The following is a 21,181-nucleotide window of genomic DNA, read 5'->3' on the forward strand; positions in this document are numbered from 1 at the left end:
GCCAAAATCGTACTTGACAATAAAATTCGATTAATCGCCCAGCCCTACGGTGCATCCCTAAAATCTACGTGAGTTTCAGTTTAACTGGGCATGACTCAGTTACAAAACAACTTGTGACCATAACTCTAATCAGACTTCTTTTTTTGGAACATGTAGGCATAGCAAGTAGAAATATAAATGACAACTGTGTTTACATTATTAAATAAAAATTCTAGTCACCCATCCTTCACAATTGTGCTATACAGTATTTAATCCTAGATATGGCCTTTTAAAAAAGTATTTAATCTCAGGGAAACAATGTATGGTCTATTGTCTGTACATCTAGTGCAATTCCTCATCAAAATTCAATTACAAGAAACTACAGGGCTCGACAATAATGACTGCCCAATGGCCCGGGGCCAGTGTGAGAGAGATTTGGGCCAGAACTAGAACTGTCACTTGCCCGATCAGGCCAGTGCTGCAATTATAACATTAGTGCAAGCAAACAACAAGCGAGAGAGCACACGGAGCGAACGAAGTCTTCTAACCGAGGAGCGAGCGCGAGTATATTTATCTTGCAAAGATGCGCAAATGCATAATATACTGGACACACCAAGGCACAGTCCTGTGCACGCACGAGATCGTGCAGACACCGAGCGCACTCTCCTAGCACTGTCCTCGCTCTTTTCCAAGTGTCTTAGCAGCAGCTATTAACAATATGTAGAAAACAGCAGGAAAAACCCCCCACTTAATGAATTTCGTAGTGGGATGTGATGTCTTGTGCAACATTTTAAGTATCCCTGCACATTCCGTGTTCACACTGCACAAAATCCCCACATTTTTCGTTTTTACATGTTGGTGAAAAGCAGTAATCCACACATTGGAACACAAAAAAAAATCAACAGTTTCATTCTATAGGACTGAAAATCCATGTCTCTCCATGCATGTCTCATCATCATATCTCTCATATTGTAGACTGTTTAACGTGCATGTGCTCTCGTAAAGGGACAGAGCACTAGTTTATTCCCACTGTTAAAAAAAAAAGCACATTTTCTCTCATTAATTCGCCTTTAGAGATGAAGCGCCGAATGAGACGTAATAAACTTTGTTAAACCCCAGTTATACACGTGTCTGGAAATCACAAGCTGCTCAATATCCAAAATGTAAGTATACATTTAATTAGGTAATGTTTCAAAACATAAACATTAATTCAACATGATAATGCCGTTTGATATGAAAAGAAGCAAGATCACTATGGCTATTAGGCTATTATTATCAAAGCTGTTCAGCTGCAGGGTGAAGATGAATATTTGAAACGGTCTACTTGATATCATCCTCATAAAACACCTGTTACATGTCTCATTTCTGGATCATACAGGTATTTTTATTTTTGTTCTTTGTGTATCAGTCAGCGTTGGTCTTGTTTGGGTTGTCTGATTTCATATTATATACAGTACACAATGTTAATTCACAGATTAGGCCTAATATCTACATACTGTATATTACACATCACAACCGATTTAGCAGCAAGTCTGTTCTCTCAGCCAATAATCAGATCTTTAACTCAGTGAATAATATTTGATCCTTCTTGTGAAAACACTACACATGGGCAAAAGTTGCATGACAGCATGACTAAGCGGGTGACCGAAAACCCATCATCTCCTCCACTGAACTCTTGGCTTAAAAACACATGTGTAAATGGCAGGACGGCTGAGGTTAATATGATGTATTTATGAATTTATATCTGTAAAGCGCATATATGGGATTACATAAAGCATAAATCATATCTTGCAAATTATAAATGTGATTCAATTTTGGGGGACATTGTATTTTTTATTTTGTTTTTCCCCAATTTGGAATGCCCAATTCCCAATGCACTCTAAGTCCTCGTGGTGGCGTAGTGACTCACCTCAATCTGGGTGGCGGAGGACAAATCTCAGTTGCCTCCGCGTCTGAGACTGTCAATCCGGGCATCTCATCACGTGGCTTGTTAACCGCGTTACTGTAGACATGTAGCGTGTGTGGAGGCCCGCGCTATTCTCCGCAGCATCCACGCACAACTCACCACACGCCCCACCGAGAGCGAGAACCACATTATAGCGACCACAAGGAGGTTACCCCATGTGACTCTCCCCTCCCTAGCAACCGGGCCAATTTGGTTGCTTAGGAGACCTGGCTGGAGTCACTCAGCACGCCCTGGGATTCGAACTTGTGAACTAGTGAACTCTAGGGGTGGTAGTCAATGTCTTTACTCGCTGAGGTACCCAGGCCCCTGGGGAACATTGTATTAAAAACATAAGATATGTAAAAAATATTTATCTTTGGACAAATTTTTTAAAGCCATGGTGGTAAAAACAGCTATTTGTCATTTTTGTGTTGGGGCCAGTGAAAATTTTGGCAGGGCCAGTAAAAATCTGAAAAAAATCCTTAGAATAGAACAGAATTCAATTGCAGAACGTATTGATGTGGACTGTTGGCCAATAATAGGTTGTTCAGTGACTTGGAGATAAAAGAGATTTCCTTCTAAAGCCACTTTTTGTATTGCCAAATTAAAGGTGCTGTTAACAATTTTAGCCATTTTGGAACTTCCACCAGGCCAGCCATAGAATTGGCCACACCCCCTTTTCCAAAACCCCACACTTCAAAGACACATGCACACACAAACACACTAGAGGCCATGTGTTGGAGCAGATAAAGGGCGGAGGATCACCCTGAGCATTTCGCTGTCTGACCATGTGTTTTGCTGGAGCAGGACACCATATATAAGAGCACTTATAAGAGCTACACGGGTTGCCCTGTGAATGCACACAATGATTTACAGGCAGTAAGTCTTCTGATTGTTTAAACAAATGATCTGAACACAGCCAGCGAACATCTTTTACCCCTAGGACTGTTACACAGGTAATAAGGAAGTTTTTATTGGGGGGGGCGGAATCACTTACAGCACCTTTAATGAAGTACTTGTCTGCCACAATAATGTAATGTATTTTAATCTGAATTATTATATTTAATATATATATTATACACTGCCTGGCCAAAAGAAAGAAAGGAAAAAAATAAAAAAATAAATAAATAAATAAATAAATAAAAAACGCTGTTTGGATTTAAATAAGCAGATACTTAAGAGCCTATAAGTTGATCATTATTTCAGTGATTAATATGTTTCAGCTGGCAACAATACTTTTAACCCTAACTGATGCAGTGTGTAGCTTCTCGTTTCTTAAACAACCATGTCGGAAGACGTATCCCATGGTCGTGGAAAAGATGTTATTGTGTTTCAGAAGGGGCAAATTACTGGCCTGCATCAAGCAAAGAAAACAACTAATTGACATTGCTGAAATCACTGGAATTGGGTTAAGAACTGTCTAACGCATTATTAAAAACTGGAAGGATAGTGGTGAACTGTCAGCTTCACAAAAGAAATGTGGTCGGAAAAAAAATCTTGAATGATCGCTAAAACGCTTGATGTCACATCGTAAAAAATCGAAAGTAGAATCACAGCTATGTTTAATAGTGAAAGTAAGAGCCTTTCCACACACACACAATGTGATGAGAACTTAAAGGATTGGGACTAAACAGCTGTGTGCCCACAAAAAAGCCACTTGTTAGTGAGGCTAATCGGAAAATTTTACTTCAATTTACTAGGGAGCATAAAGATTGGACTGTGGAGCAATGGAAAAAGGTCATGTGGTCTGATGAGTCCAGACTGACCCTATTCCAAAGCGATGGGCGCTAAGCCTGTCACAATAACTACTTTTGTTGGACAATATACTGTCCCAGAAATAATTGCGATAAACTATATATTGTCATTTTAAGACCATTTTATGCCACTGATATAATGATAATATAATAGCATAATAATGCAAGTACACCCTTTCAAAGAGCACTGAACTTAGGAGACTGGACTCTCCTCTCTCATTCAGCTTAAAGCCAAAATGTTCCCACACACCAGAGCTGTGGAATGCGGCTTTAAAACAAAGTCCATTTGGACTTATTCTTCCAAATTTCTGGCTGGAATTATGCAGTCGTCAGGAAAAACACCTATTAAAACACCTATTAGCCTCGAGTAACATGTAAACTTCACCTGTCACTGTCCGCTTCGTGTGTGTGTGTGTGTGTGTGTGTGTGGAGCTGAGCCCCACCTCCAACACAGAGAGCAGATGAGAGGACAGAAGTAGTGCGACTGGCTAAAATGTTGGTGACATTCATTTTTATGTATACAAACACGCATGTAAACACAATGGGCAATATCGAGGTCAGCAAAAATGATCGAGGTCATGTCCATATATCGTACGATAAGTGGATAGCTTAATTATCGTGACAGGCCTAATGGGCATGTCAGGGTAAGAATTGAAGCGCATGAAACGATGCGCCCGTCATGCATAGTGCCCACTGTACAAACCTCTGGAGGCAGTGTTATGATCTGGGGTTGCTTCAATTGGTCAGGTCTAGGCTCAGCAACGTTATGCGGCAATAAAATGAAGTCAGCTGACTACCTGAATGTACTGACTGACCAGGTTATCCCATCAATGGATTTTTTCTTCCCTGATGGCACAGGCATATTCCAGGACAACAATGCCAAGATTCATCAGGCTCATATTGTGAGAGCGGTTCAGGGAGCATGAGAAATCATTTTCACACATGAATTGGCCACCACAGAGTCCTGACCTTAACCCCATTGAAAGTCTTTCAGATGTGCTGGAGAAGACTTTACGGAGTGGTTCGACTCTCCCATCATCAATACAAGATCTCGGCCAAAAATTAATGCAACACCGGATGGAAATAAATGTTGTGACATTGCATAAGGCTGTCGAAACAATGCCACGACGAATGCATGCCGTAATCAAAGCTAAGGGCGGTCCAAAACATATTAGAGTATGCACCTTTTTTTGGTCAGGCAGTGTATTTTAAATTATTGGTAATTATTAAATAATTATATATTGAATTCTTTTTATTTGGAGGTCTTTCCCTGAAAATATTCATATATGTTATTAATTTAATTAATTGGCATATCATGTAAAACAAAGATCAGAAAACCCTGATTGCAGTGATTACTTCATATAAGCACTAAGCTGTCTTGCAAAGGCACTTAAATTGATTTTTTTTTAATCCTCTTGTGTTCTTAAGAGTGAAAAAGCCCAGCCTGTAACTATTTGTACACTAAGATTTTTTTAGACCCAATATGTCTTTATTAGTCATCTTTACCTCTTCAGAATTTTCAGTTCCAGCATCCTTTCCTCCACCGGCATTGCTGTTTTTTGTGCTGCTTTTTGCAGATTTGGTGGGTTCCTGTAATGACCAAAAAACAGAATCAATAAATGTTGATAATCTAAGATCAATCTTAAAATCACCATTCATCATATCACAATTGGATGGTCTGCATACAGGCCACGCATGAATTCGTCAGGGCTGGTATGACAGGTGGGGGCACCCAACAGATCAAATGCAACTACATTTTGAATTCGTCAATGACATGCACAGCTAAATGAAGGGTACTGGCATTGCTAAATTATTTAATACCATAATATAGGTAGTGTCAAACTAATCCACTTCTGTATCGAGCGTTTATATAACGATGCCCCAAGCCCATCCAGTGCTTCTGATCACAAAAACATTGAGTCATCCAGGGACAGCAGACGTGTTAGTCTGTCCAGCTTATGCTGCAGTGTGTCAACTAATGCGCCTCTGTGTTCACACATTAACGACCGTTTATAATCTCACTGTAGAAAACTGATCTAAAGCAAAGACCGGGTAAAACAGATGTCTAACAGAACTGCCCCAAACATACATCAGTCATATTTGTAATACAAGTCACACAGAGCTGTATAAAACGCTTTCTTTTTCTTGAAATACTTAACAGAACAGATAAGTGTCAGTATTTTGACTGAAGATCCTCAGACACAAATGCGCCCTTCGCAGGCTAGCGCGGCCTTCACTAGCGAAGATAACACCAGCAAATGTTGCAGAATAACTCATTTAAACGAATATCTCATACGCATTCTAATGACAGAAACTAACGGTTCCGGTGTTGTCATTGTAGTCTGTACTTTACCTTTTCTTTTTTAGTTTTATTCGGCATTTTGCAAATGTTGTCTTTAGCCGTGCCTCCGTGATAAGGCTCTCCTTGCACTCGGGCTCTCGCGCACTCTGTTACCGCCAGCTCCCAGCGCCCTCCCTTCACCAGCAGTGTTCTGATTGGTTCACAAGGTGCGAAACTACCTAGCAACAGCGCAGCGGAATTTTTCAATTGGGCGCTCCTAGAACCAGACGGTCTTGAGCTTGCCAAACGGGGTCCTGGCTGCGATGGGTAAGGACACTACCTACAGCTGTTGTTGACGACTCCTATCCATTGGTGTGAAGGTGCCAGTAGTCATAAGAGGAATTTATTGTGGGAGGGATGTTCGAGTTGGTGACATTGACAGTCAACATTTTTACTTGTCAGTGTAGGTTCATCCACAGGGCATTTTTATTGCGTATGGGAAAATGATCTGGTCTGACCTGGACCCCTTTGTTACTTAAAGATTCAATTTAGGTCAGCTGTGGGACCAGCTTCAGAATAGTAGCGTGTTGTCAGTTAAAAACTATATTTAGTCGCAACCGGATGATTTTAAAGATGCTTTCATAATTGATATATTTATATGAAAAAACGAATCCTTTTAGGTAACATACTGGAACATGCAACTACAATATTCTTACAACACAGGGTTAAAATGTTTGTAAAGAATAGACAGACCGTTTAACAAATCATGTTGGTTTTCTTTAAACAAATATAAGGTTTTTATTTTTTACTTATATCAAGTGTTACACCATTATATCCTGTTAGCTTTGCAGTGTCATATATTATATTTCATGTCTGCATTCCAAGATATGTAGTTATTTTATATGATTGCGTAAACATTTTCTTTTTTCGGCATCTAGACATAACGACATAATGTGCTTTTTTATATTTATAAAAAATACATTGTATTCACGGGCTACTTGTATACAACAAACTTTGTGTATTAAGATTCAATCACAAAAGACCCATACAGGAGAATATACCGCCATCTATTGGTATGAAATATTCCACAAATATATTTCAACGTGAAACTGTACATTCACTTCAGGCAAACTACAAAAATCGGACACACGATTTAGTTGACAAGTATTTTATTTAAAACACATTAGACATCATTTTCATACGAATTATGAAGTACCTAATGTTATTTTTAAGTAATGTTATTTTTAAGGGACGGACACACACACACAAATACTAATTGGAATCGAATAAATGGCGTAAAATGGCCTAACTGGTAGAATGAGCTGTAAATTAAACAACTGTCCCCAGTTGCTGTTGATTCATGCACAGTAAAAACACATAAACAGTACATTAAACGCTTACCTTCATGGATCACAGCAGATGTACTTTTTTGCTGTTGCTTCAGCCTCCATATCTGCAGATGTCAGTTTCAGCTGTAATATTATTGTCATTAAAACACAAAATTACGGAAAATCAACCTACTGGTATATCTCCAGCTAAGAAATAGCAAATACATCAATATATAGTATAATATAATCCCAAATATTTTATATGTAGTATATAATATAGTTTTTATGATTCTTTCAAATGCTGACCATTCAGATCTGTGGGATTTGCATGCAAACAATGCACAATTACAAATAATTTCAAAAATGTAATACAAATTCAGTAATCTCAAATTTGAGATGCTCAGTAAGTCAACAGTTATTAGTTCTGAAGCTTATAACAAATACTAGCACATACTGTATCTCAGCATTCATGCGTGAAGCTTGTCAAAACTAAAGATATGGCACAGAGTGTGCAAAAGGTTAAACATTTGTACAACAATTATTGCATCAATAAGTATATCCATAAGAAGCAAACAGAAAGGGAAGCTGTGATTTATTTGAGCTAGCACAGAACCTGTGCAGTTACATCAACCATTTACTTGCAGATACCAAACTAGCATGGTAGCATTGTGAACAGAAACAACAACAACAGGATTTGTTCTTTAAAAAACAGAAACCATAAAGAAAACCCATCAATAAACAGCATAGTGTGATAAGAATTATACAGGCCAAGCTTGACATTTTCTGGCAAGAGTTGTGAATGCATATGCATATGTCCTTGAAGCATGAACTCCACATCATTTCTCTCCGAGCCGGGATCTTTCTGGCTCCTGTGTTAAAATATCTTCATTCATTTAAATGGAATGCACAGATCAAATGTCTGAGAGAGTATGAAATGTTTGATACACATCATATTTGTAATATTTTTACATTACTTTTGTTTAAAAAGGAATGATTTCTGCTGGAAACAGAATAAGGAAAAACAAGAAGCTCAAACACCAGGTGCTTTTGACAAGAATATAGTAAAACTCTTACAGATATTAAGGATTCATTACTTGAAAGTTTTCATTCTCTTAGAAGGGATTCCTTTCCCAGCACCCACTTCAGAATGAAAGAATTTTCAGTCCACGCTTTCACTGGCATTACCTGCCAAAAGGTTAAGAATAGACATGAAACATTCTACCTGGGTCAAGCAAATAAAGAGAATACTTCAAAATCACTGTAATTTAAATTTAGAGATAACATGTACATCCCTAAACCTACTCTCGGAAGGTCCTTTACAAAGGCTCAAAATTGAATTCAAATGTGTCCAAGTTCAGTTGCTCAGTGAAAGAACCTGGAAGAGGGGAGAGGGACATGGGTTCCTCAGATTCCAGAGGGTTTTCCTCTTCATTATTGTTTGGTTGGATTGTGTGCAAACTATCATCTTCCATAATGGTTTCACCCCCCTCAGAGATTTCTAAGGTAAGGACTTGATGTTCATCAAGCTTTTCCTCTTTTGAATGAATATTTTCATTTAGATTTTCATCCTCAGATGCTTGTTTAACTTCTGAGGCTTTGTTCTTGGTTGGTTCTTTGCTCTGTGAAACTTCCGAGTCTTCAATCTCAAGGGGTGCTTCGATTTGTGCAACTTGTGTGTCTTCGTTCTTGGGGGGTTCTTCGCTCCATGCAACTTGCGAGTCTTCGTCCTTGGGGGGTTCTTCGCTCAGTGACCCTTGTGAGTCTTCGTTCTTGGGAGGTTCTTCGCTCTGTGCAACTTGCAAATCTTCGTCCCTGGGGGGTTCCTTGCTCTGTGCAACTTTTGAGTCTTCGTTCTTGGGGGGGGTTACGTTCACTGCAACTTTTGAGTCTTCATTATTGGGAAATTCTTTGCTCTGTGTAACATCACTGTCATTTCTCTCTTCGTTGCTGGACTCATTACCTTCAGAAGTTTTCTTACTGCTTGAGTCCTTGTCTGTAGCTGTAAAGACCGAGTCTTTTTTGTTGCCAACACTGGCACCAGAGCTTTTAACAGCCGAGTTTCCACTGTAGAAAATGTCAAACAAATCTTTTGCTATTCCTGCTGCCAGAGTGGTCTTTGGCTTTACAGTTTTTGGAGGAGGGCCAGTGGAGTTAGAAAGAAGCAGAGGAGGAGGACGAAAGATTACGGTGAGCTTCTGCTCCTCCTCAGACACTCCAGGAGCAGCGACATCAGATTTGACATTAACAATGCATTTACTTTGGGTAATAGGTTTCACCTGGGGGGCATTTACCTTTTCTGCTACTGCAGGGGTGGATACAAGTGGAGCAGTGGTGGATACATGTGGTACAGCTGTGCTGAAGATACCTACAGGGCTTGCAGGGATGTCCTTTTTATGTTTTAATTGCACCTCTTCACCACTAAATGCCTTGGAGATTAGGTCTGCTGGCAATGCTGGACCCTTTTGAGTCTGATTTCCTGTTACAGTTCCAGGAGGCTTGTCTCTAGTAGCAGTTGTTGGTTTATTTTGTACACCAGTGAAGGACTTCCTAAGAACCATCGGAGTAGGGGCAGGAGGTAAGTTGGGACTATTTTTATTTTCGTTGTAAGCCAGCCATTCATCAGAGGGTGGGAGCACAGACTTTGCTGATAGTTTAATCGTAATAGACTTTGCAGCAGCGATAGACTTCGTAAAAGCATCTTGCTCAGGATCTTTGTTCTCTTCGTCCACTACAGACACACTTTCTTCATCTTCCTTTATGAATTGTGCTGCTATTCTATCTGCTTCCTTCTCCAGTGCGGTCTTCAGTGGCTTTTTTCGGCTGAACTTTCCAAAGCCAGGTCGAGCGGCAGCCTCCTCATTCTTCTTGCGAAGTTTAGCCAGCAAGGCAGGGCTCGGCCCACAGAAGATTTTAGGGGGCTCGCTTGGTTTCTCTGGTTCTACTTTGAAGTCTTTATCATTGGGCTTCCTTGTGCTTACCTTGTCATCTTTGAAAAAACCTGACTTGCCCTTCTGGTCCTTCATTCCACATTTCCCATTACTTCCCTCTGCCTCTTCCCACTTTGATTTAGGCCACCTCCCCCCATCTTCATCTTTGTATTTGGACCTCTTCTCCTTTGCCTCCCGAGTGTATTTGTACCTTTTATCCTCTTCTTTGCTATACTTGGGCTTCTCCTCTTCTCTAACATATCGGCCCCTATCGTCATCTTTTCTAAATCTATATTTATCATCCTCTTCTCTATATCGATACCGTTCATTATCATCCCTGTCTCTAAATCTGTCCTCTTCATACCTGAATCTGTCCCCTTCCTCCATCCTATACCTGTATGTGTATTCCTCTTCTTTTTTGTACTTGTTTCTCTCCTCTTCCTCTCTTCTGTACCTGGCTTTCTCTTCCTCTTCCTTCTTGATTTTGACTCTCTCATCCTCCTTCTTATATTTCTGTTTATCTATATCCTCTTTCCTGTATTTTAAACGCTCCTCCATAAATTTATTCTCATTCTCCTTGATATTCCTGTATGTATCCTCCTTGCTGTACTGTGGTTTTGGCTCCACATCATCGAACAACATTTTTTTCTCTTCTTTGCCATGTTTGGATTTCTTCATGTCATCTTGACAGTCGTCTTCACGTTTTCGTTTGTGGTCTGAACACTTTTGGCTCTCTAAGCCAGCCTGACGGTCCAAGTTCCTCCTTTGTTCGTAAAGGGGATTTTCATAAATTTTGGCCTGTTGGAAAAAAAAAAAATCAAACACAAATGATCAAACTTTTTTTTTTACACACCCAATAACTAATCATAAAATGAAAATGTTCTAAAGGTTTAAAATAAATCCTCATCCATAAATATTTTGTCTTGTGCCCTGTGTATTCAGTTAATGGCCCTGCCAGATGATAGACCAGTAAATTAAGTAAATATCCAAAATCACAACTTGAACAATATACAAAAGATACTTTACTGCACAAAAGATAAAAATTATTTGACATGGTTTTCAAGCAAAGTAGTCGCATTAAAAAAGTTGACTTACTGTAATGAATCGTCTGTGCTAGTTACCTTGTATTTCTCATTGTGAGCATGGCAGGTGACATGAGCTTCAGCACAAATGGGATCCCCAAAAAAGTCTTCACATAATTGGCAGAAGAATCCCCGTATAGGGATCAAGAACTCGGAGCCTGAAAGAGGGCAAGCAGCAAGAATTTTATCCATTTAACAACCATAAAAAACCATTACACTTTATTATTAATTACCCTTGCCCTGCTCCAACGATGAGGCACACTGCAAGAAAAACGGTTTATGCCACTGCAATCAAAAGGGCAGCCATTAGGGATGTGGAATCATAAGGAAATAAGGATTCTGGTTCCAAGTCAGATTCCACTTAATGATTCTGCTTCCTTAATGATTCCATAAACAATTATTTTAGGACTTTTGAGAAAGCCACACCCTACCATAAATGTATCCTAACTATACAGTAAAAACAATAAAATGTCATATGAACAACCAGTTAATAATTACACTGATTGACATGTCAAGATTTCAGGAACAGGACACATTGAAAGACATTTTAGTATCTTGTTTCATCCACAGTAAAATATCTTGGAAATCATTCAGTTCAAGCCTTTTTCTTTCTTTCTTTCTTCTCGATTTCTAACCTTACCAGCCTTTTACGTGTTCAAACAGATTAGTGAATCATTTTAGCCTAAATTTCATAACGTGACTTAATCATAGCTAACTATGGCATTTATCAAATAAGTTATTACCTTTTGCTGGCTTTGAATTCCTCTCACCCACTGGATGTTTCTTCTCACTCTCTGATTTTGCCCAAGGTCTGTCGTAAGGATCTAGTGTCTATAGGAAAGGAAAACAATGGATGACTAAAGCAGAGATGCAAAACACAGGAAAGGCACAATTCCTATAAAACATTCTAAAAACATTTGATTACAAATGTTAGCACATACCTTCCTATGTATTTTGTTGTGCAAATGCATGAAATAGTCAAACATTGAACCACTGGTAACATTGCAGTTTTTACACCAGTGGTTTCCTGCATCGTAGTACTCGAATTTTTCGGCAGCAGTGTCCGGGGAACGGCTGCTCGATGGAGGTGACGACTTGCGTTTTTCAGGAGAGGCTTTTGATTTTGATGGGGCAACCTAGATTGGTTTAGGGAATACAAATAATGCATTAGTAAAAGTGACAAAGCAAGCACAAAAATAAATAATTAAATCAAATGCTGTGGAGGTACCTAAATTTGAATGAATGAGCAAAAGTTTGTCAAAGAATAGATTATCAAAAAATTCAAATCCTGACTGACAATTATTAAAGTTTGTCATAGCACACTCACCTTTGCAAAATAGGCCTTCTGTTTTCCAGTCGGGGAGAAGTTACCCATGGATTTACAACTTGAATTTTATCGATTTAAAATGAATGGCTTTAAAAAGCTACTTCAAAATTAGATTTGAAATGGCTTTTATATCCTGTTCATAATGTATGATGTACATTTAATCAGTCAAAATGTAATCGCCAATGCAATAAAAACAGTTTGATTTCAAAATACCTCTGCAGTGACTGTCTTTCTATTTTTACACTAAAGACAAAGTAACACAAGTTTTTAATGTTTGCCTTTAGCTGTAAACAAGAAAGATTCAGTGCAAAAAACAGGCTAAATAAATAAATAAAACTATATATTTGACCACCCACCTAGTTATAAGCAAGATTAACAATGAATCATTATCTAACAGACTTGTGGGGAAGCGAAGTCTAAACAATATAAAAAATAAAAGGCCCTAAAATAGTCTGATGTATTCATATACTACAAAAGAAGACGCTGATAAATATGTAGTTCTATCAGACTAACAATTTAAGTTAAGCAGATTTTTTGCTAAATCTGCCAATTGCAATTATGTTTAAACAACTTACACAAGACGACACATTTTTTAAATAACCATTACAAGTCTAAAGCCATGAGCATTAAATTGTGTTGTTACATTTAATCCAGTGTAATGATTCAGAAGTTAAATCCAAAATCACATGTTAGGCTGCAATGTTTTTATCAATCAAAAGTGATGGATATACTTTTGCACAAATAAATATAGGCAGGTGTTGCATACGTTTCATCCCAGATAAAGCAGATATGTGAATAAGCTCTATGAATATTTTTCCCTTGGTCAATAATTTAGGGAGAATGATACTGCAATTACTGCAGTTTACATTTTGTTCTTCCTCCATGTAAAGCGCCTTGAGAAGCTACCTTTAAAGGGGCTATATAAAAATCAAGTTTATTATTATTACTGTGCTGTTAGACTAAAAGAATCTGTGAAAATGAAAAGGTTTGTTTCAAGCGCACCAAATACATTTTGATATTATTCATTTCTGAGGCCAAGAGAAAAAAAACTACCAAACTAATTTGCTATTTAGCAAGTTAGTTTGTAGTAAAATGTCAGTCGATAATATGCCAATATATCCCATTCAACTCCAACAGTTGTGTCTACATACAGAATAAAGTAAGCTTATCAAAGACACATTGTTTTGGTGAGCCAAAAGTGTCAATTTAATCAAAAAACTGTTTAAAAAAACAACAAAAAAAAACAACAACAATATTGTAAAATAATAAAACATAATATTATAAAATTGCCAAAATATACTGTCAAATAACTAAACAGTGTGTCATTTGTAGAGCTGGGCGATATACAGTATTTTAACTAAATAAAAATTGTATAGTCAAATATATGTACCAATATGTCAATATTACTGTAACTTACTATGTATCCTTGTATTGATGCATGTAAATGAAAATGCTTAAATTCTTGTGCTCATTTAGCAAATAACAGTGTGGAAAACATGCCTTGCTTTTTTAAACTAGATTTTTACCGTTTTATACAATGGCTCTTCTGTTTGAAGAAAAAAATAATACCCTTTTAGGCCATTTCGGAGCAAAAAGACACATTTGGTTATATAGCCCAGTTCTAGCCATTTGATTTCATTTTTGGATCAGCAATCAATTCTTTTTTTACCATGAACAGGCTAATCAAGGGCAAATAACTTTATGTACCTTTCCTGTAACAGCATTAGCAACTCTACCTTATTTAAAGAGGTGCCGGTGGAGGCCCCTGATTTCTCTGGGCTTCTGGTGGATTCCTTCTTACTCTGAGTGGGCTGCTGCCCATGGTCCCCAAAGATCTTCGAGTTTTTGCAGTCTATACCAAGGATGAGAGCCACTTTGACCAGCTCTTCATGTTTTTTATCAGCCTCCTTCTGTTCAGCATGTAGTTTGGAGATTCGGGCCATTGCATCCTCTTGTAGCTGACTGAGCTCTATTAGGACAGGGTCCTTATGCCCATCTTTCTCTCTTCGCTTCTTTCTTAGGAGTTCCCCTAAAGGGACAAAACAGATGAGGAAATAGAGTGTGCCCTTACATATTAAAATGGGAACACTTGACTTATACATTGAGAGGAAAATACCTTGCTCCCTTCTTAATGCCTCCACCTCCTTTAATAGATTTTCTTTTCTCTTCAGTCGTATTTCTTTTTCCATTTTTAGCTTTGCAAGCTCTTCAGTGACCTAAGAGAGAATTTGATTTGGGCCTTAAATTTGTTTACCAGCACATAAAGTTTACATCGTAGAGATAAAATGAAAATATTCAGGGAATATTTCACCCAAAAAGGACAATTCTGCCATTTTTACTCATAGTCATGTTGATTCAAACCTGTATACTGTTTTTTTTTATTTATTTTTTTATGTTATCTCTAAATTTAAATTACAGTGATTTTGAAGTATTCTCTTTATTTGCTTGACCCAGGTAGAATGTTTCATGTCTATTCTTAAGTAGTCCATATGACTCATGTGCCATTTTCCAAGTCTTCTGAAGCCATTCAAAAGCTTTGTGTGAGGAAAAGACCAAAATGTAAGTCATAACACCACTGTAATTCTTGAATCTCAGTTTCCATTCCATCCCGGAGGCATATATGAAACGTAATTGCCACATGGGTCGTAACCACCTGGAGATTAGCCGACTGACACCACCACCTGGACCCCCCCCCCACTACTTTTGTAGTTCTTTTATACCATTTGTGTTCATTTTTTGAACTTGACAGCCATCTTCACTATGAATGGCCATAGCATGCATGAAGACTGTTCAGAAATTCCCTCTTTGTGTTCCATGAAGAAAATAACAGCATACAGGTTTGTAACAACATGACCTGAAAATAATGACAGAACTTTCATTTTTCAAACTGTTCCCTTATGAAGTTGCTTTTTACATTGAATTACCTTTTGTTTTTGGCTGGCAATATTCTTATCTTCAATAACTTGCCTCTGAATGCTACTGGTGATCGATTTGGAGGCCACATCGTCCAATTTAGAGGGTGCTGAAAGGATGTATCAAACCAAGTTGGTCGATTGCGATGTATAAAAGATAAATGTAAATATATGAACAAATGTTTAAAAATAACTAACTTTTTTTATCAGTCTCTTTTCCTTCACTAGCTGCTGTTTCAATCACTTTAATAAAGGGTCGCTCCATGTTGGGGAGTCGGTAGGGATCCATTGGATTGTGAGGTGGCAGCGGCATACCTGGAGGTGGGTACATTGGCCATCCCGGAGGCATATATGGAACGTAATTGCCATAAGGGTCATAACCACCTGGAGGGTAGTCAGGTGGCATTACCCTACGTGGGGGTGGCTGAGGGTACTGAGCCATAGGGTGTGTTGAGAGGTTGGGTCGGGGAGGATACATCTGTGTCCCGGGACCAGCAGTGGGTGTTGAAGGCCACTCGCCTTCAGTAACACTAGGGCGACTCTCCTTCTTGTTCTGACTGTGAGAGCTTGAGGATCTTTGTTCCGGTGAAACTGGCTTCTTCTTGCAGTGACTTGAAGTGCGATCGGAGCTCCTACTTCGACTCCGGCTTCTGCTACTACTCCGACTGTGGCTCCTACTGGAGGTCCTACTGCTGCTGCTACTGTTGCTGTAACTCCTGCTGCGGCTTCTGTGCTTTCTCTTGGACTGCCGACAAACGGGTGCCTTCTTTGCAGGGGTGTTACCATGGAGGCGCTCTTGCGTCCTAGCAGCCATCTTGCTGATGTCAGCCACACCCAAGTTTAAGCCAATAGTCTTCAGTAAGTCTTGTATCTTCTCATATTCCTCCACCTCCTTCCTTTCCTTGAAATCCTGAGGTCCAACTCCAGGTGGGAAGTCATCAAGTTCTTCCTTGGAATGCACCTCAGGTGTAGCCGAAGAAGGATGCCTGTCTGGCTGCCTGCTCTCTCTTTGCGAATGGCTCACTGCATCTTCTCCAGCACGGCCAAAAGCATAAGGTGTAGTGCCATGTTCTTTTCTCTGAATATCATGAGACTGTGGGTACCTCGTGTCTGGAAAGCCAGGTTGTTCAGCTGTTGGAATCTCCTTAGCTGGTTTCACCTTTTTGTGCTCCTCAACATCTTCCTCTTCATCTCCATAGAGAAATTTCTCCTCATCTTCAATATCTGCAAGTCTTTTCTTTGTAGTCGGTGGTTGTGCTACAACCTCTGCCATCATTCCAAGGAACTCTGTGAGGTCTGATTTGTCCTGTCTTTCTTTCTCATTAGGCATGTCACTTCCATCATCTTTGGCTGGCTGGATCTTGCCAATCAGTTGTTCGAGAGCACTGGCATCAGAGCTTTTCCCCAGCATGGATGCTAACAAGTCTGGATCTAAAGTTTTGGACAGTGCACAGATAAGCTGTTCTGCCTCATGTGAAAGAATACTGTCTGGGTTTCCTCGAGGAGAATCACTATTCTGAAAAACAAAACCAGTGTGAAAACATGGGTCAAATATTTAGGTAAGAAAGGAAAGAACATTAAACATAGCTTTAGCAGATATGAACATAATCAACGATGCATGAGTAGAACACATTGTAGCATATAGGCATGATCACTGCAATATGATAAAATACTTTCTTTTTTGGTGTTCCACAGAAGAAAGAAAGACGTACAGATTTAGAACAGCATGAGGGTGAGTCTTCATTTTTGGTTGAACTATCCCTTTTATATTCATCAATAACAGTTTTTCACTTGAGAAAGGGTTGTAGATTTTTAATGTTAAATTATTTCAATACCCAATGAGAGGTTATTACCTGCACTAGCATGGGCGAATCCATCTCTGAGGAGTCCACTCTTTTCTTCAAAATTGACTTTGCAGGCTTTACAAGCGTATCCTGAATTTCCTTACGTCTTCGAGCCTTCTCTAGCTCCCTAAAATCCTCCACTTCTGCACCTGATTGGGCTCTTCTGTTGACACTGCCGTGGCGACTACTACTCGAGCTGCGGCTGCTGCTACCACTCCGACTGACACTGCGGCTCCTAACGTGACTCCTCCCTCTGCTCCTCCCCCTGCTCCTCCCCCTGCTACGGCTCCTGTCTCGGCTGCGGCTACGGTGCCGACTCTTGCTCCTCGCCCTACTGCGTTTGGGACTACTGCTTCTGCTGCGACTTCTACTGTAGCTCCTCCCACGAGGTCGGCTCTTGCTACGCGGTCGGCTCTTCGCTCGCTCAGGACTCCTGCCGCGACTTCTGCTCCAGCTACGCGGCCGACTTTTGCTGCGCGCATACCCAGGACTGTGGCTCCGCCCCCTGCTCCTGCCACGACTAAGACTGCGCCGTCTTGAACCCCTATCGCTGTGGTCATCATAGCTTGACCTCCGTGGAGAATAATAGGGCTTTTTGTAATGTGGGTCTCCAGCACTGTAATCGCTGTTGACAGAAAACAGAACATCATACACTGAAGTACAAGTAAAACACTTTCAGATTTAGCAAGCCTATAAACAGGATTTGGACTCAAATTTAAATATTTTAGTAATTACTAGTGCTGTACAAACTGCTTAAACTAAGCAAACATTCATTTTACCCAATATTTACTCAAAATGCATTTTGAAAACAAAACATGGGGACTAGCCATTTTGAAACAAGCCTGTTAATTGGCCAAGCGGCCAATGCCGAAAATCTCAAAATAGCCAAATATCGAACATCATATCAGTCTATCACTTGTTTGCAGTTTCTTACCGGACATAGGGAGCTTCTGAGCCTTTGTAGCCTGGTGGATTGGTCAGCTCATTGCCCACAGTTATGACCAGACTGTGATCAACAGGAAGACCACCACGAGGAGGTGACGGGCTGTATCTCTGTTTAGGAAAATGGTAAATTACTTAATTAACTTACTAACAAGTTCACAGAATAACAGAAATAATTACTCACACTTTACCAGACATAATAATGGACAAGTAAAAGGCATGCACGTATAGATGTTTTCTATTTTGCATCTACTCAGTCCCTAAAGAACATGGCACAGTAATGGTATCAGATGGTAATACCATGGAACTTACCACATTTAAAAAGCATGTTATTTACATGGTACTTCAAAAATACCATTATATTATCGTGGTACCATGTCTAATACTCTGGCACCGTAATACCATCTAGTAATCCAGGGTCCATGGAAGACTACCATGGTATTACCGTGGACCATGTCCAAAAAAACAAAACAGTAGCACAATTTGTTTGTGTACTGTACATAACAAGTAAATGAAGCTTGAATAACAATGTTTTGTTTGTTCTGCATACATACCCCATAGGGTCTCGGGGGTCTCCCTCCTCCTCTATACTCTTCAGGCGGATCTCTTGCTCCGGGTGATGAATATCTCCTCCGCGGAGACGGGCGCCGGTACGAATCGGGAGAATGGCCTGACCCAGGCCGGGGATCAAAACCACGAGACGGCGGATGATGATAGCCTCCTCGGTGCGGCCTAGAACCGCGATACATCTCGACACTGAACAGCTCACTCTATATCCCAATCCAGTCCTTTTTATCTCCGGTGCCACTCTTTCCTGCAACAGATAAACGTGCATGCACACAGATTTCACCTCACCGAGGGAAAACAGAGCGCATTCATCACACAAACTCAGCGCGAACCACTTTCTCGGTAAACGCTTCCAGTGCAGCCATTGGTCTACATGTGCAGGATATGACGACACGTCAGGACAAACCAATGAAATGCAGCGATATCGCGTCATATGTGTTTCTATGATCAACATTCAGTCAGAAGAGCTTTCATTTTAAATCTACCGATTCAGGAAGGTAGAGAAGAATTATATTAATATTATGAGAGATAAATACAGGAAAATATATACTTAAACTGACAATATTTGAGAAAAAAATTAACTTTAAGGGTGCACTCACTAATTTTGTTTTTTTTTAAGTTTTATTGCGAAGAAATTAATAGTGCTTTTGAAATATATGTATAAAATCATGAGCACTCAAATAAGATGAAAACTCCAGTCATATCAGTAACCTTATAAAATCTGTTTAAATCTACATGGAGAGGGTCTCCTCATGGGGGCAGCCATATTATGATCACATGACCAGCCGAATACTACTCAATCTCAGAAATCACCCAGAAATGTTATTGGACACTTTCACTCATGGATTAAATGAATTATGGCTAACTGTGAGTATTGAATTTCTACAATGGCATTGGTCACTGAAAACAACTGTGTTTGAATGATGCTGCATCCAGGCCATTAGGTGTCTGTAAGAATAAAATTATATATTCAAAAAACTAAGTGCACCTTTAAAAGGATCCAATTCAGCAAATGGGGTCCAAAAGTCTGAGAAGGGTATAGCTGCAGGCATTGGTCCAACTAGGGGTGTGAGCTCCAAATCACCATTAAAGATATTGGGAGCCCCTAACCTTACCCTTTCCCTCACCTTAACCGTAAGTGGAAGTGACACCCCCTTTTGGAGTAACCCCACCCTATTTAAGAGATTCTTCCCCCATTTGGGACTACTGAACGGATTATTGGTTCTCACCTTCCCACCCTCCAAGAACTGTACAGCTCCAGAGTGAGGAAAAGGGCTGAAACAAAAACAAAAAACTTGCTTTGGACCCCATTCATCCAGCACACTACCTTTTTGAACTGTTGCCTTCTGGACGGTGCTACAGAGCACGAGCACCAGAGCAGTCAGGCACAAGAACGGTTTCTTCTCTCAGGCCATTCACCTTATGAACAGTTAAAACTGCCCCAATACTCTCCATTGTGGCAACACAATCATAGTACAGTGCATATTCAACTATTCATTCATATTCAATTTATTTGATATATTCTACCTCTTCTGTACAATACATTAATCACCGTACACATATAACTATATAGAACATATTTGAACAACATTAATGCCCTACTGTTGTTTCCTCTATATGTATCTGTTGCATCTTATTTCACTGCTTACGTATATATGTACATGTACAAATATACAAATGTTTGTTTGTAAACTCAGCAGAAAAAAAAAAAAAGAAACGTCCGCTTACTTTCAACTGCTTTTATTTTCAGCAAACATAACGTGTAAATATTTGTATGAACAAAGATTCAACAACGAAGACATAAACGGAACAAGTTTCACAGACATGTGACTAACAGAAATGGAATAATGTGTCCTTGAACAAAGGCGGGGTCAAAATCAAAAGTAGCAGTCAGTATCCGGTGTGGCCACCAGCTGCATTAAGTACTGCAGTGCATCTCCTCCTCATGGACTGCAACAGATTTGCCAGTTCTTGCTGCGAGATGTTACCCCACTCTTCCACCATGGCACTTGCAGGTTCCTGGACATTTCTGGGGGGAATGGCCGTAGCCCTAACCCTCTGATCCAACAGGTCCCAGACGTGCTCAATGGGATTGAGATCCGGGCTCGTCGCTGGCCATGGCAGAATGCTGACATTCCTGTCTTGCAGGAAATCACGCACAGAACGAGCAGTATGGCTGGTGGCATTGTCATGCTGGAGGGTCATGTTAGGATGAGCCTGCAGGAAGGGTACCACATGAGAGAGGAGGATGTCTTCCCTGTAACGCACAGCATTGAGATTGCCTGCAATGACA

At 39.8% G+C, this 21,181-nt stretch overlaps 2 protein-coding genes across 9 annotated transcripts in view; both read right to left on the reverse strand.

Moving 5' to 3' along the window:
* LOC127412293 (serine/threonine-protein phosphatase 2A 56 kDa regulatory subunit delta isoform-like) overlaps positions 1 to 6,128 on the reverse strand; it is a 75,195-nt gene extending 69,067 nt beyond the window's left edge. For both annotated transcript variants that reach the window (XM_051648534.1, XM_051648533.1), the window contains exons 1-2: positions 6,032 to 6,128; positions 5,185 to 5,268 (exon numbers count right to left, since the gene is read on the reverse strand). In XM_051648534.1, coding sequence (XP_051504494.1) covers positions 5,185 to 5,268; positions 6,032 to 6,058 — 111 coding nt within the window. In that variant the 5' untranslated portion in view covers positions 6,059 to 6,128. The remainder of the gene's footprint in view (positions 1 to 5,184; positions 5,269 to 6,031) is intronic.
* A 1,734-nt stretch (positions 6,129 to 7,862) lies between these two features.
* Positions 7,863 to 19,253, reverse strand: LOC127412290 (zinc finger protein 318-like). 7 transcript variants are annotated; one of them, XR_007892406.1, is made up of 13 exons: positions 18,876 to 19,253; positions 18,314 to 18,432; positions 17,389 to 18,004; positions 15,734 to 17,051; positions 15,548 to 15,645; positions 14,740 to 14,839; positions 14,360 to 14,652; positions 12,238 to 12,432; positions 12,040 to 12,127; positions 11,336 to 11,454; positions 8,590 to 11,012; positions 8,382 to 8,472; positions 7,863 to 8,156 (listed from the first exon to the last, which is right to left on the reverse strand). XR_007892406.1 is itself a non-coding variant. In XM_051648527.1 (12 exons), exons 1-11 carry the CDS (start codon positions 19,068 to 19,070, stop codon positions 8,604 to 8,606), a joined length of 5,550 nt encoding a protein of 1,849 aa, XP_051504487.1. In that variant the 5' UTR covers positions 19,071 to 19,253; the 3' UTR covers positions 7,863 to 8,472; positions 8,590 to 8,603. The 7 variants fall into 7 exon arrangements, 2 of the variants coding, with proteins under 2 accessions (XP_051504487.1, XP_051504486.1); XR_007892405.1 differs by having other exon boundaries at positions 8,362 to 8,472; XR_007892404.1 differs by having other exon boundaries at positions 8,382 to 11,012.
* Positions 19,254 to 21,181: the final 1,928 nt, after the last annotated feature.

Source organism: Myxocyprinus asiaticus, chromosome 21 (assembly GCF_019703515.2).
Source record: "Myxocyprinus asiaticus isolate MX2 ecotype Aquarium Trade chromosome 21, UBuf_Myxa_2, whole genome shotgun sequence".
NCBI lineage: Eukaryota > Metazoa > Chordata > Actinopteri > Cypriniformes > Catostomidae > Myxocyprinus > Myxocyprinus asiaticus.